Source organism: Sebastes umbrosus, chromosome 3 (assembly GCF_015220745.1).
Source record: "Sebastes umbrosus isolate fSebUmb1 chromosome 3, fSebUmb1.pri, whole genome shotgun sequence".
In the NCBI taxonomy this organism is placed as follows: Eukaryota; Metazoa; Chordata; class Actinopteri; order Perciformes; family Sebastidae; genus Sebastes; species Sebastes umbrosus.
Genome location: NC_051271.1, coordinates 23,459,659 through 23,487,216, shown reverse-complemented (window position 1 = coordinate 23,487,216; position 27,558 = coordinate 23,459,659). Strand labels below are relative to the sequence as shown.

The following is a 27,558-nucleotide window of genomic DNA, read 5'->3' as shown; positions in this document are numbered from 1 at the left end:
AATGCTTTTATTTGTCACCATTTCTTTAGTTTGAGTAATAAACTTGTCATTCCTCATCTCTCCCCTGTCTTTGCTCACCCACTGGTCGTCACATTCAAACCACCTCCACACTCTTTGTGTCTCTACTCTCTGCCTTTTTTAATGATCTTACTTATCAATAATTAATCTGCAGCAGCTTGCCCACCCAACTTGTTTAGCAATGTCTGTCATCCTGTTAAGTTAATGCAGGGCTGGATTAGAGTGGTATAATTGGGCGGGGGTTCCTTTGTGTATTGCAGCATCTGTGCCACACAAGGGACTTGTCAGGAACAATAATGACCAATGCCACATTATCCATTCCCCTCACCATCAACTCCCTCCCTCCCTCAGAGCTCAGGCAAGCAGTGCAGAGGCTTAGCCACCATCATCTCTTATCAGCTGGCCAGAGACAAATATCTCATTATGGGGGATGAGAGTAAATCAGAGTTAAATTAATCAGTAGCCATAATGTCCCTATGCCCATAGGAAACTAAAATATGCATAGGAAGAGATTATGCAAGGAAAGAAACAAATCCAGAGTGATTGGTCAGTGTATGAGCTTTTGTTATTATTATTTTCATTCGTAATCATTTAATGAGTTTAGCTGAGGACAGATAATATACAAACATCTGTTGTTTTGTGCAGTAAATGTATCATGTTTATATACATGTACAGTATATACAGTAAAGTATGTATGTTCATATATAGTATCAGTTTTCATACAGTTTTTTGATTAATGAAAATAAACAAAGCAAATAAATCACCTCTTTGAAATACATTTCAAACACCACACTGGCATTCTGTGGCATAATCGCATGTCTAATGTTTCCTTGTTCGGTGTCAGAGGCAGCCTAATTAATTTCTGTGCTCACATTAGAGCTAACTGCGTGGATTAATTTTATTATGCAAAACATTTGCAAAAAGTGTGCAAAAACTATTTGCATAGCAAGTAGAACACAGAATATGTGTAAATGAGATGCAAGACTCCTGTTTTTGTTTGCACATGGTAGCGATTTGCCTCAGTTCTTATTATGTGCACTGCAAACGTTTACTTTGACAAAACACGGAGGGGCACATGGGGACACACATTTCAATTGCCCCTGATGAAGCCTCTGTTGCTATGGAAACTCTTTGACAGCAAGTAGATAAATGAAGCAACCTCTCACTGAGCTTTTCATTGACACAAATCACCCAGAATCCGTCTTTACACTCAAACTTGTCTTCGCTTTTTGGTAAGGTTTTGAGCTATGATTGGGTTATAACAGAGTCGACACAGGGGCAGGTCAGGCCAGATTCACTCCTTCAATTACTCCCATAATGTCTCTATATTTAGGGTGCACACATCACAGTAAGAGACTACTTTCACCGCAACCAACAGTTTTAAAAATTTAAATTTTCCTGGAAAGAGAAAGCGTTGGTTGATTGATAATGTATGCGACGCCATCTGCAAACCTAAACCAGATGCCCTACTTCTACTTTTTGACAGCATGTGCAAAGTTGCATTTCAAAGCTTTTGAGGGATCAAAAAAAGTATAATTCTGTACTGTACATCCAAGGACAAACCATGAGATGAAGAGAAAAAAATATATTTTTTTTATATTGCACCAAAAAATCTGGACAATCATATCTGAACAAAGGCGGTCAAGAAAGCAATGAAACCAAGGACACTGCAAACATCCTGGAACTAAATCATTGTATGATTTTAATTAAATGCCTTTGTATGCAGCGTGTGCATGAATGCATGTGCAGACACAGGTATGAATGTAAAATGTAGCAGCAGATGCAGTCCTACCAGTAATCTTATCCAGTTCAGCCAAAGTGTCCTGGTAGGAGGTGATGATTCCTCCGTATCGTGTCATCACCTCTTTCCTCAAGTTGTCCCAGTGAGGAGACAGCTCCCCCAGCTCCCTCAGGTCTTGCACCCTGCAGATAAACACACATATATGAAGACCTTTGTGGTTTTAATGGATAATAAACAAAGCATTAGTGATGTCCACAAATCTTGGCTTCCTTCCGTTTAGCTTTGTGTTTAAAACATTGATATTAGACATAAAGAATCTAATTAAAGTTTTTCCTTATCCAATGAGAGGGTCGTACTGTAAAGGACAGAGGGTGTCGTATGCTGCAGGTTGTAAAGACCCCTGAGGCAAATTTGTGATATTGGGCTAAATAAATAAAACTGACTTGATTTGACTTAATTTAAGGGAGAAAAAGTTAAATTAACAAGTTTTTCTCAATTTATGCTTATGATTTTGATTTGATTGAAACCTTAAATTTGATTTCATACTCTTACTTTGTTACAACTTATTTTTTTCATTTGGAAAAATCTAAGATTTACTATTACATCCAAGTATAGTTTTTACCTTCAAATAAAGTAGAATAAGTTGAATTTTATTAGAGAAATTTTATTAACCTTTCTCAAATTAAATTAATGGTACAGTACAAACATTTTTAATTATACTTTAATCAATATATTTTCTTTAGTCACAAGCCAAAATATTCCTAAATGTAGGTCAATATAATGAATTATGATTGAATTATGATTGAATGAATGATTTTGCATTTTTACAACTTAAATTTGACCATAAACAAAAGCTAAATTTGTTAATATATAAAAGTATAATTTTCACTCAAGATAAAACTAAAAACGTTACTTTACTTAAAGACAGAGATATTCTCTTCAAAAGACCTCCGGAAACACACAAATCAACACTTGATGAAAAAACATAAGAATGCCTCCTTTCTGTAACATTAACAACCACATACATCTAAATATGTAAAACTGGTTTGTGCATCTCTGTTTTTAAACTTGAAATATGTAATGTAGTCGCGGTTAAGACGTGTAAAAACAGTTCAGGATATACAAAAAAAATACGATTTAGAATCCTGGTAAAACACAGACACAGACTTGCACATACTAGCCCAGACACACAAGCACACACAGTAACGCCCCGAAGCAGCCTGCGCTCAGCCAGATAAACTCATTTCTGGACCTCAGGCTAGAAACTGTGCCCACTTATCCCCTCGGCCCTATCAAATTCCTCCCCTGCTCCCACCATTCTTTCACCATTACGTATAAAATAAACCCATCCTGTCTTTACTGGTGTCACTGGAGTGATCCGTTGCTTGGCCTTCATCCAGTTGTGCCTGCAGCCTAAGGCCAAAACCATCTGTGCTCCTTGTTTAGGAAATAACAGTGGCCGTGCAGGAGTGTGTGCATGTGCATGTGTGTGTATCTGTGTGGCTGATTTCCTACTAGGAAGTCCAGTCTCTTTCATTGGCTCATTATTTGCATGTGAAAGGCGACATCAGATGGACAGATATCATTCAGAAACCTGCCCTCCAGCATCCATTGAAAAGTAAATTGCAGTGATATTATAGAAATTAGAGGTTGAAGGAGGTTCAACGCTGTATTCAGGATAACAAATACACGGTCATATGCATTGCTTTCATGATAACGAGCCCAATTTTCAGTGATTACACCTCATACATTTTGTATACAGTATGTCCTAAAAATGAAAGGCTGCACGCTCGTTGGTTCGACTTATTGTTGAGACCGGGCATAATTGCTTGAATGCATAATGTAGTAGTTATTTCTTTGTTGTATAGTTCAACTACTACAACAAAGCGTTAGGCGCCGATAGCCTCTCCAGACTATTTCCTGGTTTCCTCCAGGTAAGTAAGTTATTTTTAGATTACTTTGAAGTACTTCAATACACAGCAGAGCGCGATAGAAATCGTTCCAGAGAGAGAGAGAGAGAGAGAGAGAGAGAGAGAGAGAGAGAGAGAGAGAGAGAGAGAGAGAGAGAGAGAGAGAGAGTGAGTCAAGGTCATATGTATGATCAAACCCAATATTTTAAAGGGGTGGGTTTCAGCCAAATTACAAAACAAAACAAAAGCGTATTTCTCATATATCTCTAGTGGTATCCAGCCATGCTGTCAAGAGTTTCTTTGTAAGGATGTAGTTCCAATATAAGCTGTTATCCAGACACATTGTTTCTGGAAAAACCTGTTGTGGTTGATTCTATTAAATATCTTTTTTTAAAACACTGTTAGCACTAGAGCTAGTCTGATGTATTGGCCGATATAAGCTTAATGAAGCGACGCCTGCCAGCAAGTTCAGGCAGCCCAACTTGAGTCCTCCGCTACACTCATATGGCACATAGTCTCGTCGCTGCATCATATATCAAATGCACCCATTTAATCACGATGCTGTACTTAAGCCGTCAGTGTTAGAAAGCCCACATCTTTGTGTAATAAGTTTGCCTGTCTATTGCTTTATAAGTTTGTTTGCTCTGTTCTGATAGTGATTTATTTTGTCTCACCTAAATGACGTCATCGGAGCGGCCTTGTTGTTAACGAGCCAGCAGCGGGAGGTTTAGTTTCAGTTTAGTTTGTTTGGCTGATATGATGACGACAGTGTTTCTTTCTCTCCCTTTTTTTCGCCATTCACCTATACAAGGGGTTCTCAATCTTTTTGGGGCCAGGGACCCCTTATAAGTGAGAAACTTTTCTTAGGACCCTCTCATAATCGTAACACAGATTAATCATAATGTTTAGTACCATTTGTACTCTTAAGGTGGGCATACACTGTACGATTTTAGAAATGTTGTCATGTACTTCCTACTCCTTCTGTACGAGTAGATCGTTGGCGATGTAAAGCCAAAGCTGTATTAACAGAGGGGCAGAAATCTCAGGGAGCGATATATCAAAACCTGACAACTTAAACCATAAATTATCTGCATGGATTGATACCACTAGAGGTAATTGAGTAACTATGTTTTTGTTTATAATGATTTAAATACGTACCCCTGCACAGCATTACATCATCTAACTACATACAGTATATATACAGCGGACATTTGCAAATGACATTCTAGCCCAGCTAAAAACAACCGGACCAGCTGTAAAACAAATGGTGGATCACAGACATTTTCCTCATCTCTCGCCTCTCTGCCTGGTTCTAAACAAACCTGCAGCTGGAAACAACCTCTAGATTGAGAGGCGCCACATGCTGGGCGACTCTGCCAACATGCTCTGCAGGTGGTTGTAAGTAAGTTATGCTTATGGTATAGGAAGATAGACAGGAGGCTTCCTCACAAAGGAAGTACATTCCAGATTACCATGAGCGAAGGAAGCTTACAGTACCAAGGGCAGCAAGCAGCACGGGCCGCATGTGATTTTAGGTTATTCGAAGGAAGCATCATTTTTAGTTTTGGCGAATGAATAGTGCTTGAAACCATTCTTATTATAAAGGGATTTAAACAGAGACTAATGATTAATATACATGTTAATTAAAAAATTGTGTTGTGCAATAGTCTCAAAAATGGGATTCACATCGTTGTAAAAAAAAAAAAAAGAAATCATGCATTTTTCATTGATGCATGCTAATGGACGCATTGAGGTTGATTTCCCAGCTAGTAAGGAATATATTGTTTCCCGCACACCCACTTCAGTTGAAGTGACCACTAATACCATAAATGGGCAATTTTAACCAATCAAGGGTCAATGTTCTCACATTTTCTGGTTTATATAGAAGATGTTGCATGGTAGTAGATTGTTCCAATGCTCTTTAAGAGATTGCAACTATTCACAATTATCTTAACCTCTAACTAAACCTCTCAGCCACTGCTATTTGTGCATCACAGTGTCAAAGTGGACTATTGTCTCCGGAGAGATCTGTTATTTTGTGTAGGGAAGTCTGGAGTGGATGATCCCGGTCTATAATGGATAAAATAATAGAGGAACATATCTGCTTGCTAAATGAGGGTGATAAGGCAGTGGGCTGGTGGGCAGAGAGATACGGTATCACCTCCTTAATCAGAGGGCTATTGTCTAGAAAGAGTAAAGGTGTGATTGGGGAAAGGTGCGATAAGAGCAAGTGTAGGCTGATTAACTACATATATGCACGTAAAAAAGGTCACAACAGTCAATCGGGTCTTCTTGTGTTACATCTAACAGCAGACATTTAAAAAAAATGCTCCAATAAACATTTTATACATAAGAAAATAGATGAGATCTAATTTTCTTGGTTTAAATTTGTGAAGGGGAAAACACATGGTGACTGTAATATTGAATATTTTAGTTCAAATATAGTATATATAGTTAAAATTACAAATTAAATGTTTATACGGTTCAAATGACCTAACCTGTTAGGATACTGTACTGTATTGGTTTAATTTCATGATATTAACATACTGTTTTCATACTTATATGGTTAATAGTTTATACAATAAAAGACTGATACTTGACGTCCGTGAATTGATACAATATTGCCACACAAAATATGGCGATACTACTACTACTACTACTACCTGCTGTATTGATTTTTCTCCCCCACATTAATAAAACATTATGCAGATATTAGAAAATTAATTGAAGGACAAAAATCAAGTAGAACATTGTGCTCAAATTGACATGAACGGATGACTGGGAGAACAGACTACATTTCCAAAAGAGCAAAGACATGTCGTGTGGGCACCTGTATTTCATGGTGCGTTATAGTGCCTGTTCAATTTAATCACAGAGGGCTTTGTGTGTGGGGTCAATAAAATCTGCTTGAGAGGACTGAAAAGCAAACGCTTCTTTTACAACACTGCAGCTCCCTCTGAAAAAAACAAGACAAGCCCATCCAACATGCACAGTCATTAATGCTGATCCTGAATGTACAACACAATTGGAAAAAGTGAAGCCAGATGCCAAAATGTCACTGATATGATCTTGATGCACAATAAGAGTACTTATTTATTAACAGGAAAAGAAGGGGGGCATGATTTTTTCCATTAATGAGAAACAAGACAGCTCTTAATGAATGGGGTTTAATCGACACCCACGCACTGACACTTTACTACACATGCATTCATTATCTTTACACACACATACAGAGATACACACACACACACACACACGAGGAGTCACAGCATCTTCACTGGAGGAGAGAAGAAAAATCAGCCACCCCTGTGTTCGCGGAGTTCGATTAAAACATGACTGTAGACATCAAAGCGAACAAACGGAAGGAAGAAACATCCAAGATTATCACAGAGTGGCGAAGCAAACTAAGCCGCCCACCATCCGCCGCTGCACGCACAACTTTGCAGCACTAACTGAATCATTAAAAACAGCGAGCTAGCACCATGTGTGAGGCTGGCTGACAGGAATGTCTAAATGGAGATGCACCGTGGAAAAAGACAACATTTAAAGAGGATTATAGGAGAGGTGCCTCAGCGACCGAGCTGGAGATACGGTACAAATGCCTGTTAATAAACAAACACTGTATATGGTAGTCATGGTTTGGAGCCTGCTGTGTGTTCATGGGCTGTATTATACAGATAAGACGTTCAATAAATATTCTATAATTGTCTTCTAAATTTAGTTGTGATTTAAATGATCAGTTTACAGAGCAGATCATCTCCTATTTAAACAGAACGTAGAGATACTGAGAGAGGACATGTGGGAACCATGGTCTGGGAATGCGAACCGATTAACTGATAACGAAGTTTGGTTAATCAATCGGTCAATAATGTTTCTATGTGTGTGTGTGTGTGTGGTGGAGGGTATGATCACACTGTATGTTTTACCATGTGAATTGGCATGTTTCCACCAGTTCAGTTCAGTTCGCTACACATTAGAACGGGTATATTTTGCGTTTCCATTAGCAAACGTTGTGGATGGTACCAATAGAACCACTCCATTTTTGGTACCACCTCGGTCGAGGTTCCAAGCGAGCTGAGCCGATACTAGAAGGTGGAGATAAAACACTGAACTGGTCAGAGAGAATCGTCATTAGCGCTCGCAAAACTACTCCATAAACTACGCTGTACAATTGATAAAGTGTAGATGTTTCTCTGTTTGGTTGCTGATGACATGATTCAGCGAGTGTCCCGTTTAAGATGATGTCACGGCAGTTTAATGTATCGCCGCTACAACGATCGGCTGAGAATCCCGCCTACACTGATGGGGTACTATCTGCAGTGGAAACGCGGCAAGAGAAAAGGATCTCGTACCAAAAGTGAGTCGAACTGAGTCGAGCAGAGCCGTACTATGCAGTGTTAACACGGCTAAAGTGTCCTTGAACCCTGCTTGATCCTTCAGATGCACACTGTGATTACAAACTCTCCTCCCACGACCAAGTTCATCAAAGTCTCTGATTGCATTTTTGTGCCTATTCTTTGCATTTAAGGGAGTATAAAGAAATCATCTGGCTGTGTGTGTGTGTGTGTGTGTGTGTTTGTACGTGTTATGTATGAGAAGAGGTTGCCAGGGACAACTGGCCAGTTGAGGAATGATCTGCCTCGATAAACACTGGTTGAGCCTGAGGGAAAGGACTACGGGATGTAATTACAGGTGCCCACTCAGAGGGACTGGTGAAACATCACCTCCCTCTGTTCTCTTCTTAACCCATCCTCATTCTCACACACTATCAACTGGACTGGACTTTAATGGCAGTTATGTTCTTGAGTTCCATGTTTTGGTGCAGTTTGTTCAAGCACATTTATTCACAGAATTTGTATCAAAGTTATAATAAAAAAAAAACTACAACGATTTTTTGACAGTGGATCAGTTTTAAATTCTGGGCAGGGGTGGGGTAATGATACAAGAAGGAGACGCCACAGTCAGCTGCAGGCTCCTCAGCAAGGTAACCAACGTTGCTGTGACCTGCCATTGTGTGGAAAACGACTTGCACTGTGCGCAGCCTGAAGTCAGACCGTAATTGCTCATGGCATGACGCACAAAAAAGGCCAATTACTAACTGACTTCATGAGTTCATGTGTATGGCTGCACTACTAACGGATACACCAGTTGCTTCTCTGTTGTATTTCTGACAAAATTGCTGCTCATGGTGTGTTTGCTGCCCCCAGAATTCAGGGCCCAGTAGTATTAACCAGTGGGCAACCTGTGGGTCTGAGAAGTGAAAACAATGCAGAAGTGCCTTAAACTTATATTTTTTCCAGCCAGCAGGGGGCGACTCCTCTGGTTGCAAAAAGAAGTCGGATTGTATAGAAGTCTGAGAGAAAATGACCCTACTTCTCACTTGATTTATTACCTCAGTAAACATTGTAAACGTGAGTTTATGGTCTCAATCTCTAGTTTCAAGTCTTCTTCAATACAGCATGATGTTCATTCAGTAAATTATGGTCCCATTTAGAGTCAAATAAACCATAAAGCAGAGTATGAGTTAGGACGTGGGAGTTGTTTGTGTTTTTGTCTTACAGCTTTAACCCTTTCACAGTGTGTTTTCAGTTCATGAAAGTTAATTGTAACATTTTGGTCTCCTAAAAATGTTTAATTCAGCATTCAGTTGTACTGAGCTCCACCCTCTCGTGTTACTTCTGGTAACGGCCAAAATGCAAAACTCGAGGCTTCAAAATGGGTGACATCATGGTGACTTCATCCACTTCTTATATACAGTCTATGGTGTAATCTTATTAACCAGGACTGAAATCTTAAGTTAAGTTTTTGTCTGATTCAGCACCAGTGGCAGGATGTTCCTTCTTGCAAAGCTTCAAGAAAGGACCAAGAGCAGGTGTGCATGAGTGTGTGTTTGAAAGAGACAATGTTTGTCATTTTCTGGATACGTGGGCGTAGAGAAGGCTCGTTTGAAGTGATAAGCAGATCTAAATAATTCACTCCTCTCCAAATATAGGCGGAACTTCTAAACCATCGCTTACGGTGAAGTGGGTCAAGAACTACCGTGTAGAAACTACACACACCTACTGTACACATAACACCTGGTTGGAATTTTACTTTGAACTTTTCATTGTTCCCCATTGGCTGGTTAGTTGATGTCTACACAAACACGGAAATGAGCTATCTGATGCAATGAGAAAGCTGGCAGTGACATCCACGGGATCGACAGTGTGATTTCAGAGGGACTTACCTGCTCATGTCCTCCTGAATATACAATGAGAGCAGCTGTTTGGGGATGCTGAAGGACAGCGTGCACTCCTCCATCTGTTCCCGGACAAGCATCCACTTGCTGTCCACTGTTTGGAATCTGTACACCTTGCATATTGGGTTCTTGAACACTGAGAGAGGGACACAAAGGGAGTGAAGAAAGGTATATTGAACCATCTGACACAGCAGAAAATACACCACGTTCTCATCAAAGATATCTCTAACTTTTAAAATTTTACAAAGGGAAAACAGAAGATCTAAACAGTTGGCACTTTCAAGGAAGCTACAAACAGAAACTCTTCAAAAGTCACGAGGCATGTAGCACAAATTAAATTCTATAATCAATAACTGTGTCTGCCATAGATAAGGTGTTTATCATCGTCCAAGGCCTTTCTCTTTCTACTTCAGTGGCAGCACAGCAGACTAGAATACCGACTGGAATACTGAGACCTTGTCCCGTTATTCTTTTTTTCTCCATTTCCATTTTAATTGCTTGTTTATTGTACAGCACTCGGTCAAAAACTTTGCTTGCTAACCCCGCCACCCAGCTCTCCCATTAAAACCTATTCAGATTCAGCCCGATCTTCTTCATTTTCGCAGAGAGTGGCTAATAACAGCAATCGAAGGCTGGGAACGAAAAACAGCTCTAATGCTCTTATCTGCATGCTGGCAGCAGAGGGCAAGAAAGCTGTCTGCCTTGAACAGTGTTTACCACTCCTTTCCGTTTCCAGAGCTGCAGTCATAAAAGAAGTCACTCAATAAGTCGGAGCCGAAGCACCCGGGGTGAAACGTTGACAATCTCGCTCTAGGCAGTCAAACATGCATGGCACCAGTAAAATGTTTTCGCTTGAACTCAAAAGTGTGAGAAACACTCCTGCTCCTGCTGACAGCACAGAGAACGCTCCCCCTACCAAACCCGTCATACTGCACTGTACCCTGATCTGGCCCCACACTGTCCTTTCCTCAAAGTCATCTGTCTAAGTGCCCGAGTCATTAATCCTGCTGGTGCTACGTCATTTTGTCCTCGAGTGTTTAAGTTCAGTGATGCCCTTCAATGCAGATGGGTTCAACAATGCGCACTACAGTGAGAGTTCTTATGTAGTAAGAGGATATAAATATAAGATGTAAGGTCATGACGTGTGCTAGCTGGTTGGTTTTAAAAACGGTTTGAACTGACGCTGGTTTCCAAGGTTATTTTGGGCAACCATTTCAAAGCAAAACAAAAAACTGTTTAGTGGGAAGTAGGAGAAGTTGTTTTTTTGTTTTGCCTTTTTCACCTTTATATACCTGACAGTGTATAAGGAGACAGAAAATGGCAGAGAGAGAGAGAGAGGGGTATGAATGCAACACGGCTGGAGTCGGACTGGGGACGTTGGGGTTATGCAGGCTGTTCTCATACACCGTTCGTAGCTATACCTACAAATAGTAATGCACTGTAATTCGTATATATCCCACAAAATCAATTCATATGTAATCCACGCAATCGTGAAACAGGAAGTATAAAGACCAACAAACGCTGCGTATGGAGGTTGGGTGGATGGATGTTCGAACTTCATATGAAACCAGAAGTCAACGTTGATTTATCTGTCACGTAATTTCCGTAATTAAGTAACGCCACTTCCCGCGTTATTTTAACCCAAACTACAATATCTTCCTAAACCTAAGCAAGTTGTTTCCTGTGAAGATGGAAGTTTACTTTGAAAAGACTGTATGCACGTAACGAGCGGAAATTGACACATGCGTTACGTGTTGCTAGACATTCATAGGAAAACGCACAAAAAATGAGGAATACATTTTTGTAAGATGTCATACAAACCGTTGTATAAGGATACGTTGCGTTATGTGGCATGCGCTGTAACCATTCGGCTACCGAGGTGCTCCAACTTAAATTAATTTCTTTAACAGCAGATAATATTACTATATGCTTTCCTGGCAATATCCTGTATTTTTCTTATTTTCAATAAATCCCATGAAAAGTCGAACAAACAATTGATTGTAAAAACAAATACTGTCTGTGTAGCTAAAGCGGGATATACAGTAGCTTATTTCCTCTGTGCCATAGACCTCCATTATTGTCCAAAAACACATCAATGGGTGACATATTTCTCCATTAATATGAACCTATGGTAGTGCAGTTCATGTTGCACCAATCTTACGTAAACAGTTTTGGTGGAAATGTATTAATCCACAGTTGAAAATAGTCTCGAAAGAACGCATGATTTACTTATTTTTGAGCGGCATGAAAACTGCAGCAGCCAGCTGTTTTAGGAAAGGCTTTTTTAAAAGATGAAACTTTATGAAGTTTTTTAATATTTATGTCTTCAGTAGGAATTAATGGGCCACAGATGGGGTAAGCAGCACTGAGAGACAAACTAATGGGCCGTTGATTTGGGTTGTGGGATTCGTTCCCAATATTTTTTAAGGTGAAAACTATTCACTTGATGAGATTAAAATGGACAAACTATTAGCCATATACAGTAACCTTGATGAGCACCGTAGAAATGAAGCACCATGTGACATTCCTCAGAGGCAAAATTATTGAACATCTAAAGACACTTCTGACCTTCTAAACAAAAGGTGCTTCTATCACTGTGTAGCACATATCTTTGTTTATGAAAGTTCAGCATCAAAACAGCAAGAATATATTGAAGATATCTGAAAAAGGCACATTTTAGCGTAATTTTTTTTTGTTTGTTACATCATATTGAGCAAAAATAGTGTGTGGATACACTATAAACCCAGGTACAATTAGAGCTCCTCTGAAGGACAATAACTGTTAGCCAAATAGGCTATAGAGAGGCTTATTATTATTTTTCTACGCTGCTGAAGTTGATGTTGAAATTAATGATGATTAAGGTTAAGCCCGGCCCTGGAATCACCCCAGAAAGGATTCGTAATTGCAACTAAATTAAATGGGATATTCAGACATTGTTGGCATGGGGATTAGAGAAAGTGAAATGGATGACTAAAATAAATGGGGAGCAAGGGACACATGAAGAGAAGGGGTTGAAGGCACGACCTTAATCGGAAGAGCGACAGTTGCTGACTTCCACCTCCGCCGGAGAAGCAGATTAACCCCTGAACTCCCCCCTGCCACCACACTAATCTGACCACCAATCAGCCGCCTCTGTTTCCCTTCCCGACACCTCTTAAGAAAATGACTTTCCGAGACGTGCTGTGCGTGGGCTCCCCTCTCTCTGCATGCTCATTTCAAAAGGTAATAAAAGTGGAAGACTAAATTGCATTACTCAATCTGGCGAGGTCTGCGGGGAGGGTATTGTTTTGACGGGCTGCAGATGTGCACCTGCAAACATGGCTGCAGTTCACTAGCTAATCACAGTAGAAACAGTAAGTGACAATGGCACCATGACAACAGGCGTGGGGCTGCTGGGGAGCTCAGGGAGGTGGTGGGAATCTGGAGAAAATGGATGTGTGGAACAAATGCATGCATGGGGTGAGAAATGGAAACTAGTTTCCCGAGTGTCCTCTGAACAAGGGCTGTGAAGTTTCAACACAGCGGGAGTTGTGACCTTTTCAAGTCTAACCCTTTTCTGTCTACATGTCTTTGGTTTCCTCTCTAACAAAATCTTACAAATATTTCTCTACCAGCGAGAGAGCTAGCTTTCTGTGTTGCCACTAAATTAATCTCATGATTGTCTCCCACTATTCATTCTCACTGCCTAAAAGCACAGAAACTGATTTAATAAAAGCAGGACAAATATAAAATAAAATTCTTTAGTTAAATAGAATACAAAGGGGCAATACAAGGTCAATATGATACAACATTAAACTCTTCCGGTCCTTGAGGACGCCGGCGCACCAGGCCAACTTTACGGTGTTTCAGAGGCTGTAGCAGGCTCAGTTTTAGAGTGAGAGTGAAAGTATCATATGAAACTAGAAAACATAAGTAATCCATGTCATGCTAGCATGGCTAAATAATGCCACGAAGTTGGGCAAAATTTTGGCGAGGAAAAACTGGCATGGCCATTTTCAAAGTGGTCCCTTGACCTCTGACCTCAAGATATGTGAATGGAAAATTGGTTCTATGGGTACCCACAAGTCTCCCCTTTACAGACATGCCCACTTTATGATAATCACATGCAGCTTTGGGACAGAATCATGCAGTTTTATGCATGCAGTACAAATGTGTTATTTTTGCCTATTCTAAAATGGTGTATTTGAATACTTCTGCATACTGGGATCACTAAACAGTCTTGGAATAACATAAATTGTGTATCACTGTAAAGCTGAGACTCTTGTGGATCCAATGAGCCCAATTGTATTCATGTGTGATAATGTTAGTCCCCATAGTAGCCATTTAATTGTAGTGAGACCATTTTTTTTAATCTTGACCTCACTGTATAAAATGACCTGTGGTGACCTCTAGGATAATCACAGCCTCATGAAACTTTACAACCACAAACTAGAGACCTAGAACATTCAGAGGATGGATGGCTTTCCTAGGTAGATTGACAATAAAGAGGTTTCTGAGCAGTTTACACAACTGAAGTGCTCCCCATCCAATCGCTGAAAAATGCAAATCTTGCAGAAATCTCCAAATGTCAAAAATTTTTGAAAGCAAATCACAGCATGGCTTTTTGGCTTAATGTGGTATTTTGGAGGGATTGTTGATCATTTTTATCAATTCTCGAATGGTAAAAAATTGTTACATTTTGCACCAAATCTGTGTAACAAATGGTAGCAACCCAACAAGTGCTGCAACAACTTTCAGATGATGTGCACAACTTCCATGTGACATATAGTGTTGACCTGCTATCGCCCCTTAAAGACCCCTGTACCCCCCTAAAAAAGACAAAAATGGGTCTATGGTAAAGAGGAGTGGAGTGGAAAATGTTAAGGGACTATTGGATAAAGTAATATGCTAACTAGCATAATGCTGCATTACAATAACATCTAGGTGAATTATTTCAAGACTTTCTTTGACGCCATTACAGGATGAGTTTTCACTATTTGTCTCCTGTAAAAATAACTTTTTTTTATTCCGAGAGGACAAAGAAAAAATGAAGTAGAAAACAGGGAAATTAGAGAACAAATGTTTTGTCTTTCTTTTTCTTTTTTTTAATGCCACATTATTCAGCAATGAATAGTGAAATTGCAGGTGTTCAAGATGTGAATCATACCTGGACCTGTCAGTGGGTTATTTTCTCTGTCGATGCAGGCATGGGACGCGGACTCATAGACCAAGGGACACTGGAAAGGAAAAGAACAAAGAAACAGAGGGGGAATATTAAAATAATAACAGTATTTTTCTGAGAACCAGGAGGGCTTTGATCATGACTATTACTTTTTATTATTTGTATAGCCCAAAAGGAGGTGACCACAGCCAAATACAAATGTAGACTGCGACCAATAACTCATCTCACAGCTGAGTTTAGTGGAAGTTCAGGTATGAAAATCCAAAGCTTTGTCAGTCAGAAGCAATAATAAAAAACATAAAAAACCCACAATGGCTTAATGTGTGAATTAATATTTTCCTTGGCTTTTGTTTGCTTTACTTATAATAATAATAATGACATTTAATTTCAATGAAACAATCTGTGCTGTGTGCACATTACAAACACTACATTTAAAGTCTAGAGCCACATGGAACCACACAGAGCAAACAGCTGCTGCTCTCGTTTTAGTTCAAATTTTCAAGCATGTTGCACTTCTGCTTTCACTGCAATCAGTGATGTCCCAGCAGGTGACAGCTGAAGGAAAACACACTGCTGGGACTTCACTGAATGGGTTGCCGGTCGGGAATTTATTACCTCCTCTGCCATTTTAGTCTTTATCAACGCGCTAAATTGTAGTTTCATCCTTTCCTATCCTACATTTCAAATGATTGTGCCTTGATATACAGTAGAGAGCGCAAACACATTCATCAAAGTGACACAGACACCACAGTATGCTGCTTCTACAGAATAACCACAGGTTACCAAAACTAATGAGATAATAAAAAAACAACAGTGAAAGTTTCCTGTGCTCTGGATTTACCTCACCTGACCTTATACAGATCATGGAGAACCAAACAGCTTAATTCTTTCAATTTAATTGTGTTACTGGGCAACAGACCCATTATCGTTAATGTGGCTCTTTCAGTGAACTTACCAGGGAGGAGAAATTGTGAGATAAAGAGGAAAATCCCCCTAATACTACTGAACACATAATGTTTTATTTTTTGTTTTGGGGAATTTCCCAAACCCAAGCCAAGTTTAGAATATTTGCCCATATTACCCCCTTAGTTACTGTTGCTATGCCTGTCAAGCTTTCCAATCTCTCACATAGCACACATGCAGTTTGCAGTGATAATGGTAACAGATTTACTTCTCAAAATACTTCCTAATTTTTGAAACAATGGGTCCTTGATTTCAGACAGAGGTAGATAAATGCAGCTTCACATTTCTGACCGACTACTAATGTTTCCGGTTGACTTGAATCTTGTAAAATCGGTCTTAAACATACATACAGTATACATGATATTATGCTAAAAGACTGAGGCTACAGCTGCATGTCCTGTGGGGAAAAGCAGAATTTCTGCATCCTCAAAAGTTGATGATTCATGTAGAAGACATGGTAATTAAGAAACAGCATTGTTCTTGTATTTCAGTGAAGAGCTAGTGACGAAAACAAAACCAGTAATTTTACCTCACAGAACACAGGAGTTTTTGGTCTACCGCTGCCTCGATCGGTTAGTTTGTTTGTGTCATTATGGGACTTTGGTGAATCCCAACTAACCACCAAAGTCACACAATAACAAAAACAAAGTATATGATCGAGTCAGCGGTAGACCAAAAACCACAGTGTTCTGTGAGGTAAAACGGCAAAAATGAGCATGGCTCTCATACCCCCGCTCACTGCTTAACCCCTACTAAAGTAGGCAAAAGGTTTTGCCCTATTGGAAATAATGGACGAGTTCTACTCCGGAAACTAAATTGAAGTCGAAAAAATATTTTTTTTTGGCCAAAATTCCCTGGACCTGATCCCCAAAAGGCACAACTAAACCACACTGTCAACCATTATACCAAAGTAGTATGAAGTTCCTAAGTTAAATAGTTTCTGAGTTCTGCTCCAGAAACGAAAGTGTGCCACACAAATTGACGGAAGGACGGACACACGGAGCGACTACGTTGTCGCGGGGGTATAATTACTGTTTTTATCAATAGAGCCTGGTGGCTTTGAAGACAGCATCGATGGTAGGGTTGGGCAATATTTCGATATCATGATATGAGACTTGATGTAGTCAGATTTTGAATATTGTCATATCATAATATGGCAAAGTGTTGTCTTTTCCTGTTTTAAAGGCTGCATTACAGTAAAGTGATGTAATATCTGAACTTACCAGACAGTTCTAGCGGTATGATATCCACAGTACTGATGATTATTTATCAAAAATCTCATTGTTTAAATATTTTGTAAAAGCACCAATGGTCAACCCTACAGTATCGCTGCAATATCGATGTCGAGGTATTTGTTAAAAAATATGTGATATTTGATTTTCTCCATATCGCCCAGCCTTATTGATGGATAAAACGGCTTCAGTTCCCCCTCAGAAAGGGCTGTCTGACAGCAAGGTGAAACGGTGAAACTATTCTAAATACAGCACACACTTAAACTGATATTGATTTCTTTTAGGTGGGCATTCTTTTAGGTTGCTAAAAGACGTTTTGCTGCTGCAGTACATTGCTTTGCTCCCATGCTGTAACTCCTGTCTGTTTCTCCAAACTGGGGGCATCTACTGTAGGTAATACATTGACTATGGATAAGTACCTCATATAACCCCACTTCAAAACACCAAAACTATCCTAAATATGAAGCTACCAAGTTAATTAAAACAAATAGTGTAAAAAATAAACCTTTCTATCTGTACACTGCTACTCATAAAACTCAAACATGTCCATGTCACAACGACGCGTCTGCTAGTCCTTTGATACTGAAAAGCTCCAATGCCTCTTGATGCATTAAGTCTGGGACTCCTCATCAAAGCAATACTGACAACTAACAATTTTTTTGCTCGCTGTATGTCAGCTCTGCCCTGTCTGATGAACCATTTAACGCAGCCAGACAAGCCAAACCTGTCCTGAGAAAAGGACTTTAATGACTGCTAGGAACAATCCATCACCTCTCATAGCTTAGAAACTGATCCTGAATAAAATAGACACCCAACTCAACACCACCATGCTCACACACACAAACTCCAAAAAGATAAAATGTGTCCGTTGAACAAAACAGACAGAAACAATCTGGACATTTCAGTAAGCATACGAGTAAGGTCTCAGATAATGAAAAGTATTAACAATGAGCCAAGGGGCCACAGCTGTGGAAGGAGTCCCATTGTAATCGTAGGCAGCAGCGGACAGCATGTGTTCGATGGCTCTTTGATGACTAAAATATGTAAAGAGATCAGATCAAAGGTGACTGGAGTCTCTTTCTTGTTTCAGCTGACTGTTTTTGAGGGGGTCAGTGGGATATTCATGAGTAACAGCCACTCAAGCAACGACAGGGAATGATCAAACAAGTGCCTCCAACCCCACACACACACACACACACACAGTAAATTCAGTCAGCAAGACACACACACGACGAAGGTAAATTGAACAAGAACTTCCCCACAAGTGAGTCTTGAGTCTCAAGTGAGCCCTCCCCCTAATGTTTGTCACATCCCTTCCCTCTTTCCTCCCCTCATCTTCTACAACAGAAACAACACACGAGGGGAAATGTGCTGTGACAACACATACACACACACACACACACACACACACGCACAGGGCAACACATTCATCAAGGCGACATGGGCAGATTGTCAGTGACACTCTGGAGCCTAGCAGGGAACCTCCCTGCACCAGCAACAGGGGTGGGCAGAACGGAAAGCCAGTCAGCCATGTAGAAGCCCTTGGTCAATTATATAAGACAGTGATTCATACACACACACACACACACACACACACACAAAATACACACAAAAAACAGCAAATCAAAAGCAGGCGAGGACTATAAGTCTCCGTGCCGCCTGGAAGAGCTGTGCTGTGGTGATGGAAAATCTGAAATGTTCCCCTTTACAGATCAGAAACATCATTAAAGCTCCTTCTTTACTTTTTAATACCCGACTCCGGCTCTACAGCACACACTCACTTGACAAACAAATCTGACTCCATAAGGAACGTACAGAAAAATTAAGTGAAATCAGAGTACATACAACTTCATTCCTGGTGTGGTGGCAACCCATTCGCAGGACACACAATCTTCGCTTTGCTGCCAAACGCTGAAGGAGAACACGCTTTCTTCCTCTTTCTTTCCCCTGATTATGTGAGTCACTTCAGAGCCGAGTTAAGCGGTATGCATTGTATGAGATTAGAACGGAGGCGGACGGGGGTGGCGGCAAGGAAGCCATGTTTAAGAAGCATCTGCCACTTGGTCAGATGAAGGAAGGCCGGCTATAAAATCCCAAGCAAACAGGGTCAAGTGATGCTAATTTGGTCAGTCTCTCTTTAATCTATTCTATATGTGACAGAGGGAAAACACAAATGTACTCACTGACAGAGACATTATACGCACACACATCCTCTAAATCCCCATTAGGGTTTATTTAATCTCATTGGAGGACTTGAGCAGTGCCAGTCTAATCCTAGCATTAGCGCTAGGCATCTGGAGCGTGGAGACTCCTGCTTTGCGTCTTCCCCTTGCTATTTTACCTTGTGTGACGGGATGTCGGTGGTGATGTGGTCTACGTCGACCTCCTCCATCTCCCCCATCTTCAGACGACTCACCACCACTGATCCTGATGCGCACACACCATCAGATGACCTGGAGGGAGACAGAAAGAGAGTTAGTGTACATAATGTTGTTAGCCTCTTCATTTAATCTGTTGAATAAAAAGTCTGTTGTGTTAAATGATCTTTTCCTCTGGCTACTACCTCTCCATGGGCCTGGAAAATATCCATCTCCATGTTGGGCACCCAGACTCTCCAAACCTAATGAGCTTATTTCGACAGGTTGTGAAGTCATAAAGCTGGATGCTTGTACTGCAGCGATTTCTTTTTCTGACAGATTTTGCAGAAGCGCATGCAAGCAGAATAAAGAAGAAGAGCCTCCTCCAGCGGGAAGTTGACGGGGGTGAAGGAAAGAACATTTCGTATAACTGTTCAAATGGCTGTCTAATAACCCGGGCTATGTGCCCTGACAGACACAAAATGGATACTAGAGTTTTCATATCAGGGAGCCCGACCAATAGCGTTCCCAATCATGGAGCCATGATTAAGGAGCTGATAGAAAATCTATAGTATTGGCAGCAAGACAGATGCTCTCAAATGAAGAAAAATGGTCCTTGGGCATCGCACACGCAAGTCTGATCACCTTAGCAGACCCGTCCCTAATGTGCTCAGTTCCACTCCAGCTGGAGAGAATATTGGCTGTTGTGTGCCAGCTAGTGGTCTGAGGAGACGGGGGAGACGGGGGAGACGGGGGAGACGGGGGGGAGGATGACACACCCATGACTGAGGAGGAGAAAACACGAGGAGGGTGATGGAAGCAGAAAGGATGCTTTCAAGGCCGATCCATCTCGGTCGGACGCGAGGGGGGAAAATCTAATCGCGCCCGAGGGAAAAGAGGAAAGGGAAGACGAGGAGAGGTAGGGAGGAATGTGAGGGAATACAGGAGAGGAGGATTGGGATTCCAAGGAGGGACAAGTGTCTCTGCAGTGGGATGCTGGGAGTTTCAGTTAGCGCTTAATGTCTTACAGCAGTCCCCGCGCAGAGAAAATAACATTGCTTGGTTTATAAATCTAATCATCGTCCCTTGCCAGACACCTGTCTCAGTGTTTACTCCTCTGCTCGTCTTTCTGTTTCCCCCCATTCCTCATCTCCCCCCTCTGTTTCTCCGCGCAACAGAGGACTGATGCACGGTAAAAGAAAGTCACCCTGACTTTGAACAAACAGTTTGTACTGACAGTGGCCCACACATAATCGAGGAGATGGAGATTAACATGCACCACGTTCAGCGGTAGTCGTCGCTATGCAAACCTTCGGGGTTACAGTGGCCCTCTACTTCCTTTGCTCTGCCTCAATCCACTAATGAAACTCTCCATTTAAACAGACAGCGGAGGACTTTGTTAGAACTGCTTTAAGATAATTGAGCTATGCCTTTGAGAGATATATTATGATTCTTTTGATTTTCGGCCAAACGCAAACTCAGCACCCGTTCAAATACAATCTTTATACATTATTGCTCATTCCGGTGATGTGTTTTAGCTCCATCGCCGCATTGCTGGTTTATTGTACGAATTCTGCTAGAATCACGCAAAGAAAAGGGCAGAGATGTTAACTTCCTGACAGAATGTCGGGTCTGCAGTGACACAGATTTTATATTTTGCAAAATGCAATCTTTAGTATGCACACTTACTGACCCGGATTTAACTTTGAAGGTACTATAGAGAGCTGTGGATGAAGAAGAAGCCTGTCTCCTACTACCCTTCACCCTCCCGCATCCCCTCCTCCTCCACCTCCATCTCTTTCCGTCTGTTAGAGCTGGCAAGGAAACAAATCTGCAGATTGTACTTTGCCTGCGAGCCCATCTTTTTTTTTTTTTTTAAATCGAATTGGCCCGGGATCTCTTTTATGACAACACTTAATCAGGCGGCTTTGTTAAAGTGACAAAAATAATGTGCTTAAAATGGCTGCAAAGAATTTGGCACAATTCAAAAAACAATTAGTTATCAGTTATTAGTTGCATTTAACAGTTATTTTATTTTGAAAGCCTCCCTTGCAATTTACAAACACATTTTCCAAAGTAGGAACACGCAGTGTAATTTGTTTTAAATAGCTGATCTGTACCCCGCCGGTCTAAGAGGCTCCTGATGTACGAGCCATATGCTTTAAGTGCGTATGCACGCTACTATACAGACAATAAATCATCGGTATAAAATAAAAGTCTCCTACTCAGTGTCAAATCTTACATTTACTTCTTCTCAGGAATAAAAACATCCTTTCTTTATAGACAAATTTATAGAAAATTCACAGTATGTTATCTAATAAGGATCCCCTCCAAAATTTGTTTCAGTTGGAAAATTTCCTAAATTAAATTATGTCGAACCAATTGTATCCTTGGGATGAAAATACACAACATAGAAAACTTCATTTGCCCAATAAACATTGACTGCACTGGCTATACGAAATATAACAACAGACACATTAAGAGAAGTGGCACCTTGTGAGAGTTTTACAATGAATTTAACTGTCTGTTACACTGCAGTTTGTGGTCCAAAGAAATCTCTTACAATGAAGATATTCATATCAATTAAATATTAGATATTAGATATTAATTTAAATGAGAAACAGATATCCACCCAGGCAAGTCCCCTAAGGAAAATGCCTACTAATGCTGGGCACAAACTACACGAGAATCAAACCGATTTTTGGCCCGTTTCTAAACTTGTTGATTTGTGGCAACAACCCAAGTGTTTATTTAACGTGTCTCCATGACTTCGTTCATTATTTTTCTTTTTTTCTTTGTGAATTTTCAGTACAAAGTAGTACAAAACTAACATCACTAAATCACCTGTCGTCTGCCAAATCACGTTTGATCGCAAGATGTTTTGCAAGATCTCCGGTTTTGAGAGTCGTGACTTTTTGTTGTTCATGAATGTTAGTGTGGTGTGCTGTTTTGGCCAAATCGTTGTTCACCACACACTACAGGATAAAAACTGTTAAATTTAACATAACATGTCGTTATGTGTGGATTCTTTCACATTTTCAACATCTGTTAAGATTTGGAAAACCTTTTAGAGTGAGCCAGCCTTAAATTTGGCTTCATATTAAAAAAAGAAAGCCAGAAGGGATTATGGTGAATTTTAGATTTTTAAGACAAACTAGTTATACCTAAACTACCACACTTAAAAATAAAGTAATTTCCCAGTTTGAGTAAACATACCCAGCCTAGTGGCTGAGCTGCATATACATGTGTGCTGCTATGTACTGTAGCAGAAACCTGAGCACCATTATATGTTTGCGGTTTTCAACTGTATCACAATTACCCTAATCATCATTTCCCCCTACTACTGTAAATACTGTTATTACTACTATTTGGTGGTTAGAAGGCATTTACAGATGGTGATGGTTATTATTTGTGATTTTCTTGGTGAAATGAGCTGTTATACTGTGGTATGATAGCCTTACATGGCAATACAGTGGCCTGTGCAATTGGAGATGCAATAATGATGATTATGTGCTGAGCGTGGGAAGTTGAAGACTTAAAGTAAAATGAACTAGGGCTGCAACTAAAGATTATTTTCTTTGTCGATTAATCTGTTGATTATTTTCTTGATTAATCAATTAGTTGTTTGATCTATAAAATGTCAGAAAATGGTAAAAATGTCGATCAGTGTTTCCCAAAGCCCAAGATGACGTCCTCAAATGTCTTGTTTTGTCCATAACTCAAATATATTCAGTTTACTGTCATAGAGGAGTAAAGAAACCAGAACATATTCACATTTAAGAAGATGGATTAATTGATTATCAAAATAGTTGGCGACTAATTTAATAGTTGACAACTAATCGATTACTCGTTGCAGCTTTAAGATGGATAAAGACAGACAACTAGAAGAGTAAAAGTGGCCAAGCAAGCGCCCTCTTTCTGCTGCGCTGTGAACCTGAAGAAGGGAAGACTCACACAGTGGCGCCAAGGGAGAGACAAGTCACAATTGTACCACATTTTCAAAGGTCTGAATTTAACAGCCCGTGGGTAGGGAAAGTTCATCAAAAAACTTCAAAGCAGCAATACTTCTGTGGCCGTCAGGTGCTTTTCTCTCTGGGAAGCCTCACAGAGGAAAACACCTGACAGCCACAGAAATGAACCAAAACACCGGTGGCTTTTCCCCTCACAAGGGCTTCTGCTTCAACTGTAGGAAACTAAAAATATACGGCAGGACCTGGATAAACTATTTTGCTTTTTGCTCTGAATTTGGCCCACAGAGGATTAAGTTCAGGAGTCCTTAAGGACAAACTGTGCGTTGATTAGTGATCACAGAAAACTAATTGCAAGGATCCTACACAGGCAACAAGAACGCTCCAGCCTTGAAGAGCAGCAGTGGAAGTGTAGATGGGATTCTTGACCTATATAAAGCTGGACGGGTGGGCTAAATATAGCGCTGGCGAGTTTTCACTGAGGACAGATGTTAGGACACGGGACTGTAATAATGGGGAATGCCAGCTTTAGAAGTGATTCTCATAGGGGATGAATGGCATTATCATGTGACTCAGCAGCACATTTTGAAACTAGAGGACTGACTCAATCAATAAGACTACACTGGAGGCATTGTTCATAGAGCTGGCCAGAATCACCAGGGGACCCTAAACTGAGCACACTCTCTCTGGCTTGTCTGGACCACTTGAAGTATATTCCCAAAGAAAAAACTGCCCTGGTTTCCTCTTGATGAAAGAGACTTCCACAAAAACACAAATATATATATTCAGTCTGAATCTAAAATTAATGCAATGTGTATCTTGTATTAAAGTTTCGTTAAAATCTGTTTGGTGCTGAAATTAATTAATTTTAGTGGCAGTGGCCTGCTCAGGACTTTCTGTGCTTAAAAGGTTGAGCGAACTTCACATTTTCAATCATAAAACGAGCTGATTTATCCAGAATACACCAGTGTGATCAATCTCAACAACATGCAAATTTATGCAATGTAAAAAATCAGTTTGTCTGCTGCAATACATCTGTAATAAGCAGAATAGCAGTTTTGTCGGGGCAGGATGCATACTTGCACAAGATTTGTGAGTTTTAACGCATCCTATTTGTTCCAGTCACATCACACACACTTCTGTACTCTTGCATGACGAGAAGTGTCTTCACACTACATTTACTTTTATGTTGGTGCTTAACCAGTGTCAGAAACAGTCTGGGGATAAGCTGTTTTCACAGATGAAGCAAGGTGGGAAAAAAAAACTATCCAGAAAGGATGCCATTTATTTAACCACACATCACATCAATCCAGGCTAGGGCTCAAAACTAGGTGGTTGATGACTGCTGTGTGAAATGTTTACAATTATATTTCATGGAATTTCAAGAAAGTTAGACGGGGGAGTTGATGAGAAAGAGGTTTATGTAAGAAAAGTACACAGAAAACTCAATGAGAGAATCCCCTTGTGTTACGTTAATGTACCGGCTACTGTGGCAGAGATTTACACATACATAATAATTCTGGAAATTAACAAACATATATTTTTCCATGATATTGCAGCTGTGAGCAGGAGCTACTGCATGTCAAATCTTAAAATCGTATTGTTCTAAAAATGATTAAACATATTAATTAATAATATTAATGTTTAGTCCATTATTTTCACCAGCCATGGGGAAAAAGGAGAACTAAAAAAGATGGCCTCAATTCAATTCAACACCGCAGAACACATGTGTGTAGTGTGGGGATGTGGTTTAAGTGAGAATAGGTCAAGAAACTGTTCTCACTTCCACTGCCTGTTGTGTTTCCCACAGGCCTATAGAGACCTATAAAAACTCCAGCTTAAGAAAAAGATGTGTTTAATTTCATGCTGAGGAGCATGGCTACACAATGTTACCACTGAAGGACTGTATGTCGACCGACGCTAATGAGACTGGAAAGGTGGTGCTTATTCCAAGTATTGAGTTGCATCGGCTGGCCCTCTAGCAGCCATGTGTCGGTGCAAAATCAAGAACACACACTGCTGTGGCATTATTAACCATTACCGCCGTGAAGGGCCCTTTAAATGAATCTACATGACAGTTGTTATGTGCCAAATGATTAAAGTTGGATTCAACGCCAGATATGCTGTATGAATTGGATAAGGGCGAGCACTAAGTGTCAATCATAAGTAGAAATGTAATAACAGTCTCTTAATTCCTCACCTCACCCAACCAACCAACACACAGACACATTATCCTTTGTCTGCTTCCAGCATTTGGAGCTACAACAGTTATTACTGTAGCACAATTCAATGTAAAACTTGTTTTGTATATATGTATACAGTATAGCGTCACAGCTAAGATGAGATTTATGAAAGGTTCTTCTTGTTCTTGCATTCAGTGTGAAGTCATTGAAAAACTAAGTGCAGATCAATAACAATTGAATGAGCGTGGGCGGACACAACGTTTGAGTGGTAGAGGGCAGGCGGTGCAGTGACACAGAGCGTACTGTATGAGAACCTTCATCACCATTCACTCAATAAATACTACATTGTCAACACTTTAGTGGTAGGGGGTCAAACTAAGCTAGCAAGCCGCAGTGCAAAACATGGAAAAATCCTAAAAATTATTTTCACACATGCATCAGATTGTGAAAAATTGGAGAGAAAACCACCGTCAGTTTCAAGTGTAATGACTGAGTAACAGAGAGAGAGAGAGAGAGAGAGAGAGAGAGAGAGAGAGAGAGAGAGTAGATGCCCCCACAGACAGCCACAAAGGCTTCGTAATTATTTTTTTAACAAACTGAAAAAAAGCCGACAAAACAGAGTCTCCTTTCATCTCTGTCAAACTGATGGTTTTGTTCTGTAATTGCTCTTGAATAAGAAGCAGAGCAACAGCATCGAGACCACCATGGCCGTCTGGGAAGCAAGCACTAACTGGAGGATGGGAGGCTCAATTTAGTTTTTCTTTTCTCAGTTAGTTTCTCAGGTAGTACCTTGGCTTGATGAGCAAATGTTAAAACTTATAGGAATAGTTCAACATTTTGGAAAATACTCTTATTTGCTTTCTTGGTGATAGTTAGATGAGAAGATTTACACCACTGGTTGGTGGTTAGCATAACGATTGGAAATGGGGAAAAAGAGTCTAGGTCTGTCCAAAGGCAACAAATCCCCGTACCAGCAGGACTGTGTATGGGCAAGAATCTGGTGATACGATACGTATCATGATACGTAATGATTCGACATATTGCGATTAGGGCTGTCAATCAATTAAAATATATAATTGCAGTTAATCGCATGATTGTCCATAGTTAATCACGATTAATTGCAAATTTATCGCACATTTTTCATCTGTTCAAAATGTAACTTAAAGGGAGATTTGTCAAGTATTTATTACTCTTATCAACACGGGAGTGGACAAATATATTTGCTTTTGAAAACGTATATATATATGTATTATTGGAAATCAATTAACAACATAAAACAATGGCAAATATTATCCAGAAACCCTCACAGGTACTGCATTTAGCATACAAAATATGCTCAAATCTTAACATGGCAAACTGCAGCCCAACAGGCAACAACAACTGTCAGTGTGTCAGTGTGCTGACTTGACTATGACTTGCCCCAAACTGCATGTGATTATCATAAAGTGGGCATGTCTGTAAAGGGGAGACTCGTGGGTACCCATAGAACCCATTTTCATTCACACATTTTTTTTTTCCCTCGCCAAAATTTAGCGTAGGTTTGGAGTGTTATTAAGCCTCCTTTGTGACAAGCTGGTATGACGTGGTTGACACCAACGGATTCCTTAAGTTGTCTAGTTTCATATGATGTCAGTATCGTCACTCTAGCTTTAGAAATGAGTCCGCTACTACCTCTGAAATATTGAACAGCAGCTGGTTTTTTAAGAGGTTGATTAAAAAATCATACAGTATTTTGGAGAATTGATACAGTATCACAACACATAATGTCACGATACTCATGTATGTCA

The 27,558-nt window shown here is 40.2% G+C and overlaps 1 protein-coding gene across 10 annotated transcripts in view; it reads right to left on the bottom strand.

Annotated features, from left to right (window-relative positions):
• inpp4b (inositol polyphosphate-4-phosphatase type II B) overlaps positions 1-27,558 on the bottom strand; it is a 288,579-nt gene that overhangs the window by 61,977 nt on the left and 199,044 nt on the right. For all 10 annotated transcript variants that reach the window (XM_037764035.1, XM_037764032.1, XM_037764033.1 and 7 more), the window contains 4 exons: positions 19,605-19,716; positions 15,054-15,123; positions 9,896-10,043; positions 1,811-1,941 (listed from right to left, as the gene is read on the bottom strand). In XM_037764035.1, the coding sequence (XP_037619963.1) occupies positions 1,811-1,941; positions 9,896-10,043; positions 15,054-15,123; positions 19,605-19,716 (461 nt within the window). The remainder of the gene's footprint in view (positions 1-1,810; positions 1,942-9,895; positions 10,044-15,053; positions 15,124-19,604; positions 19,717-27,558) is intronic.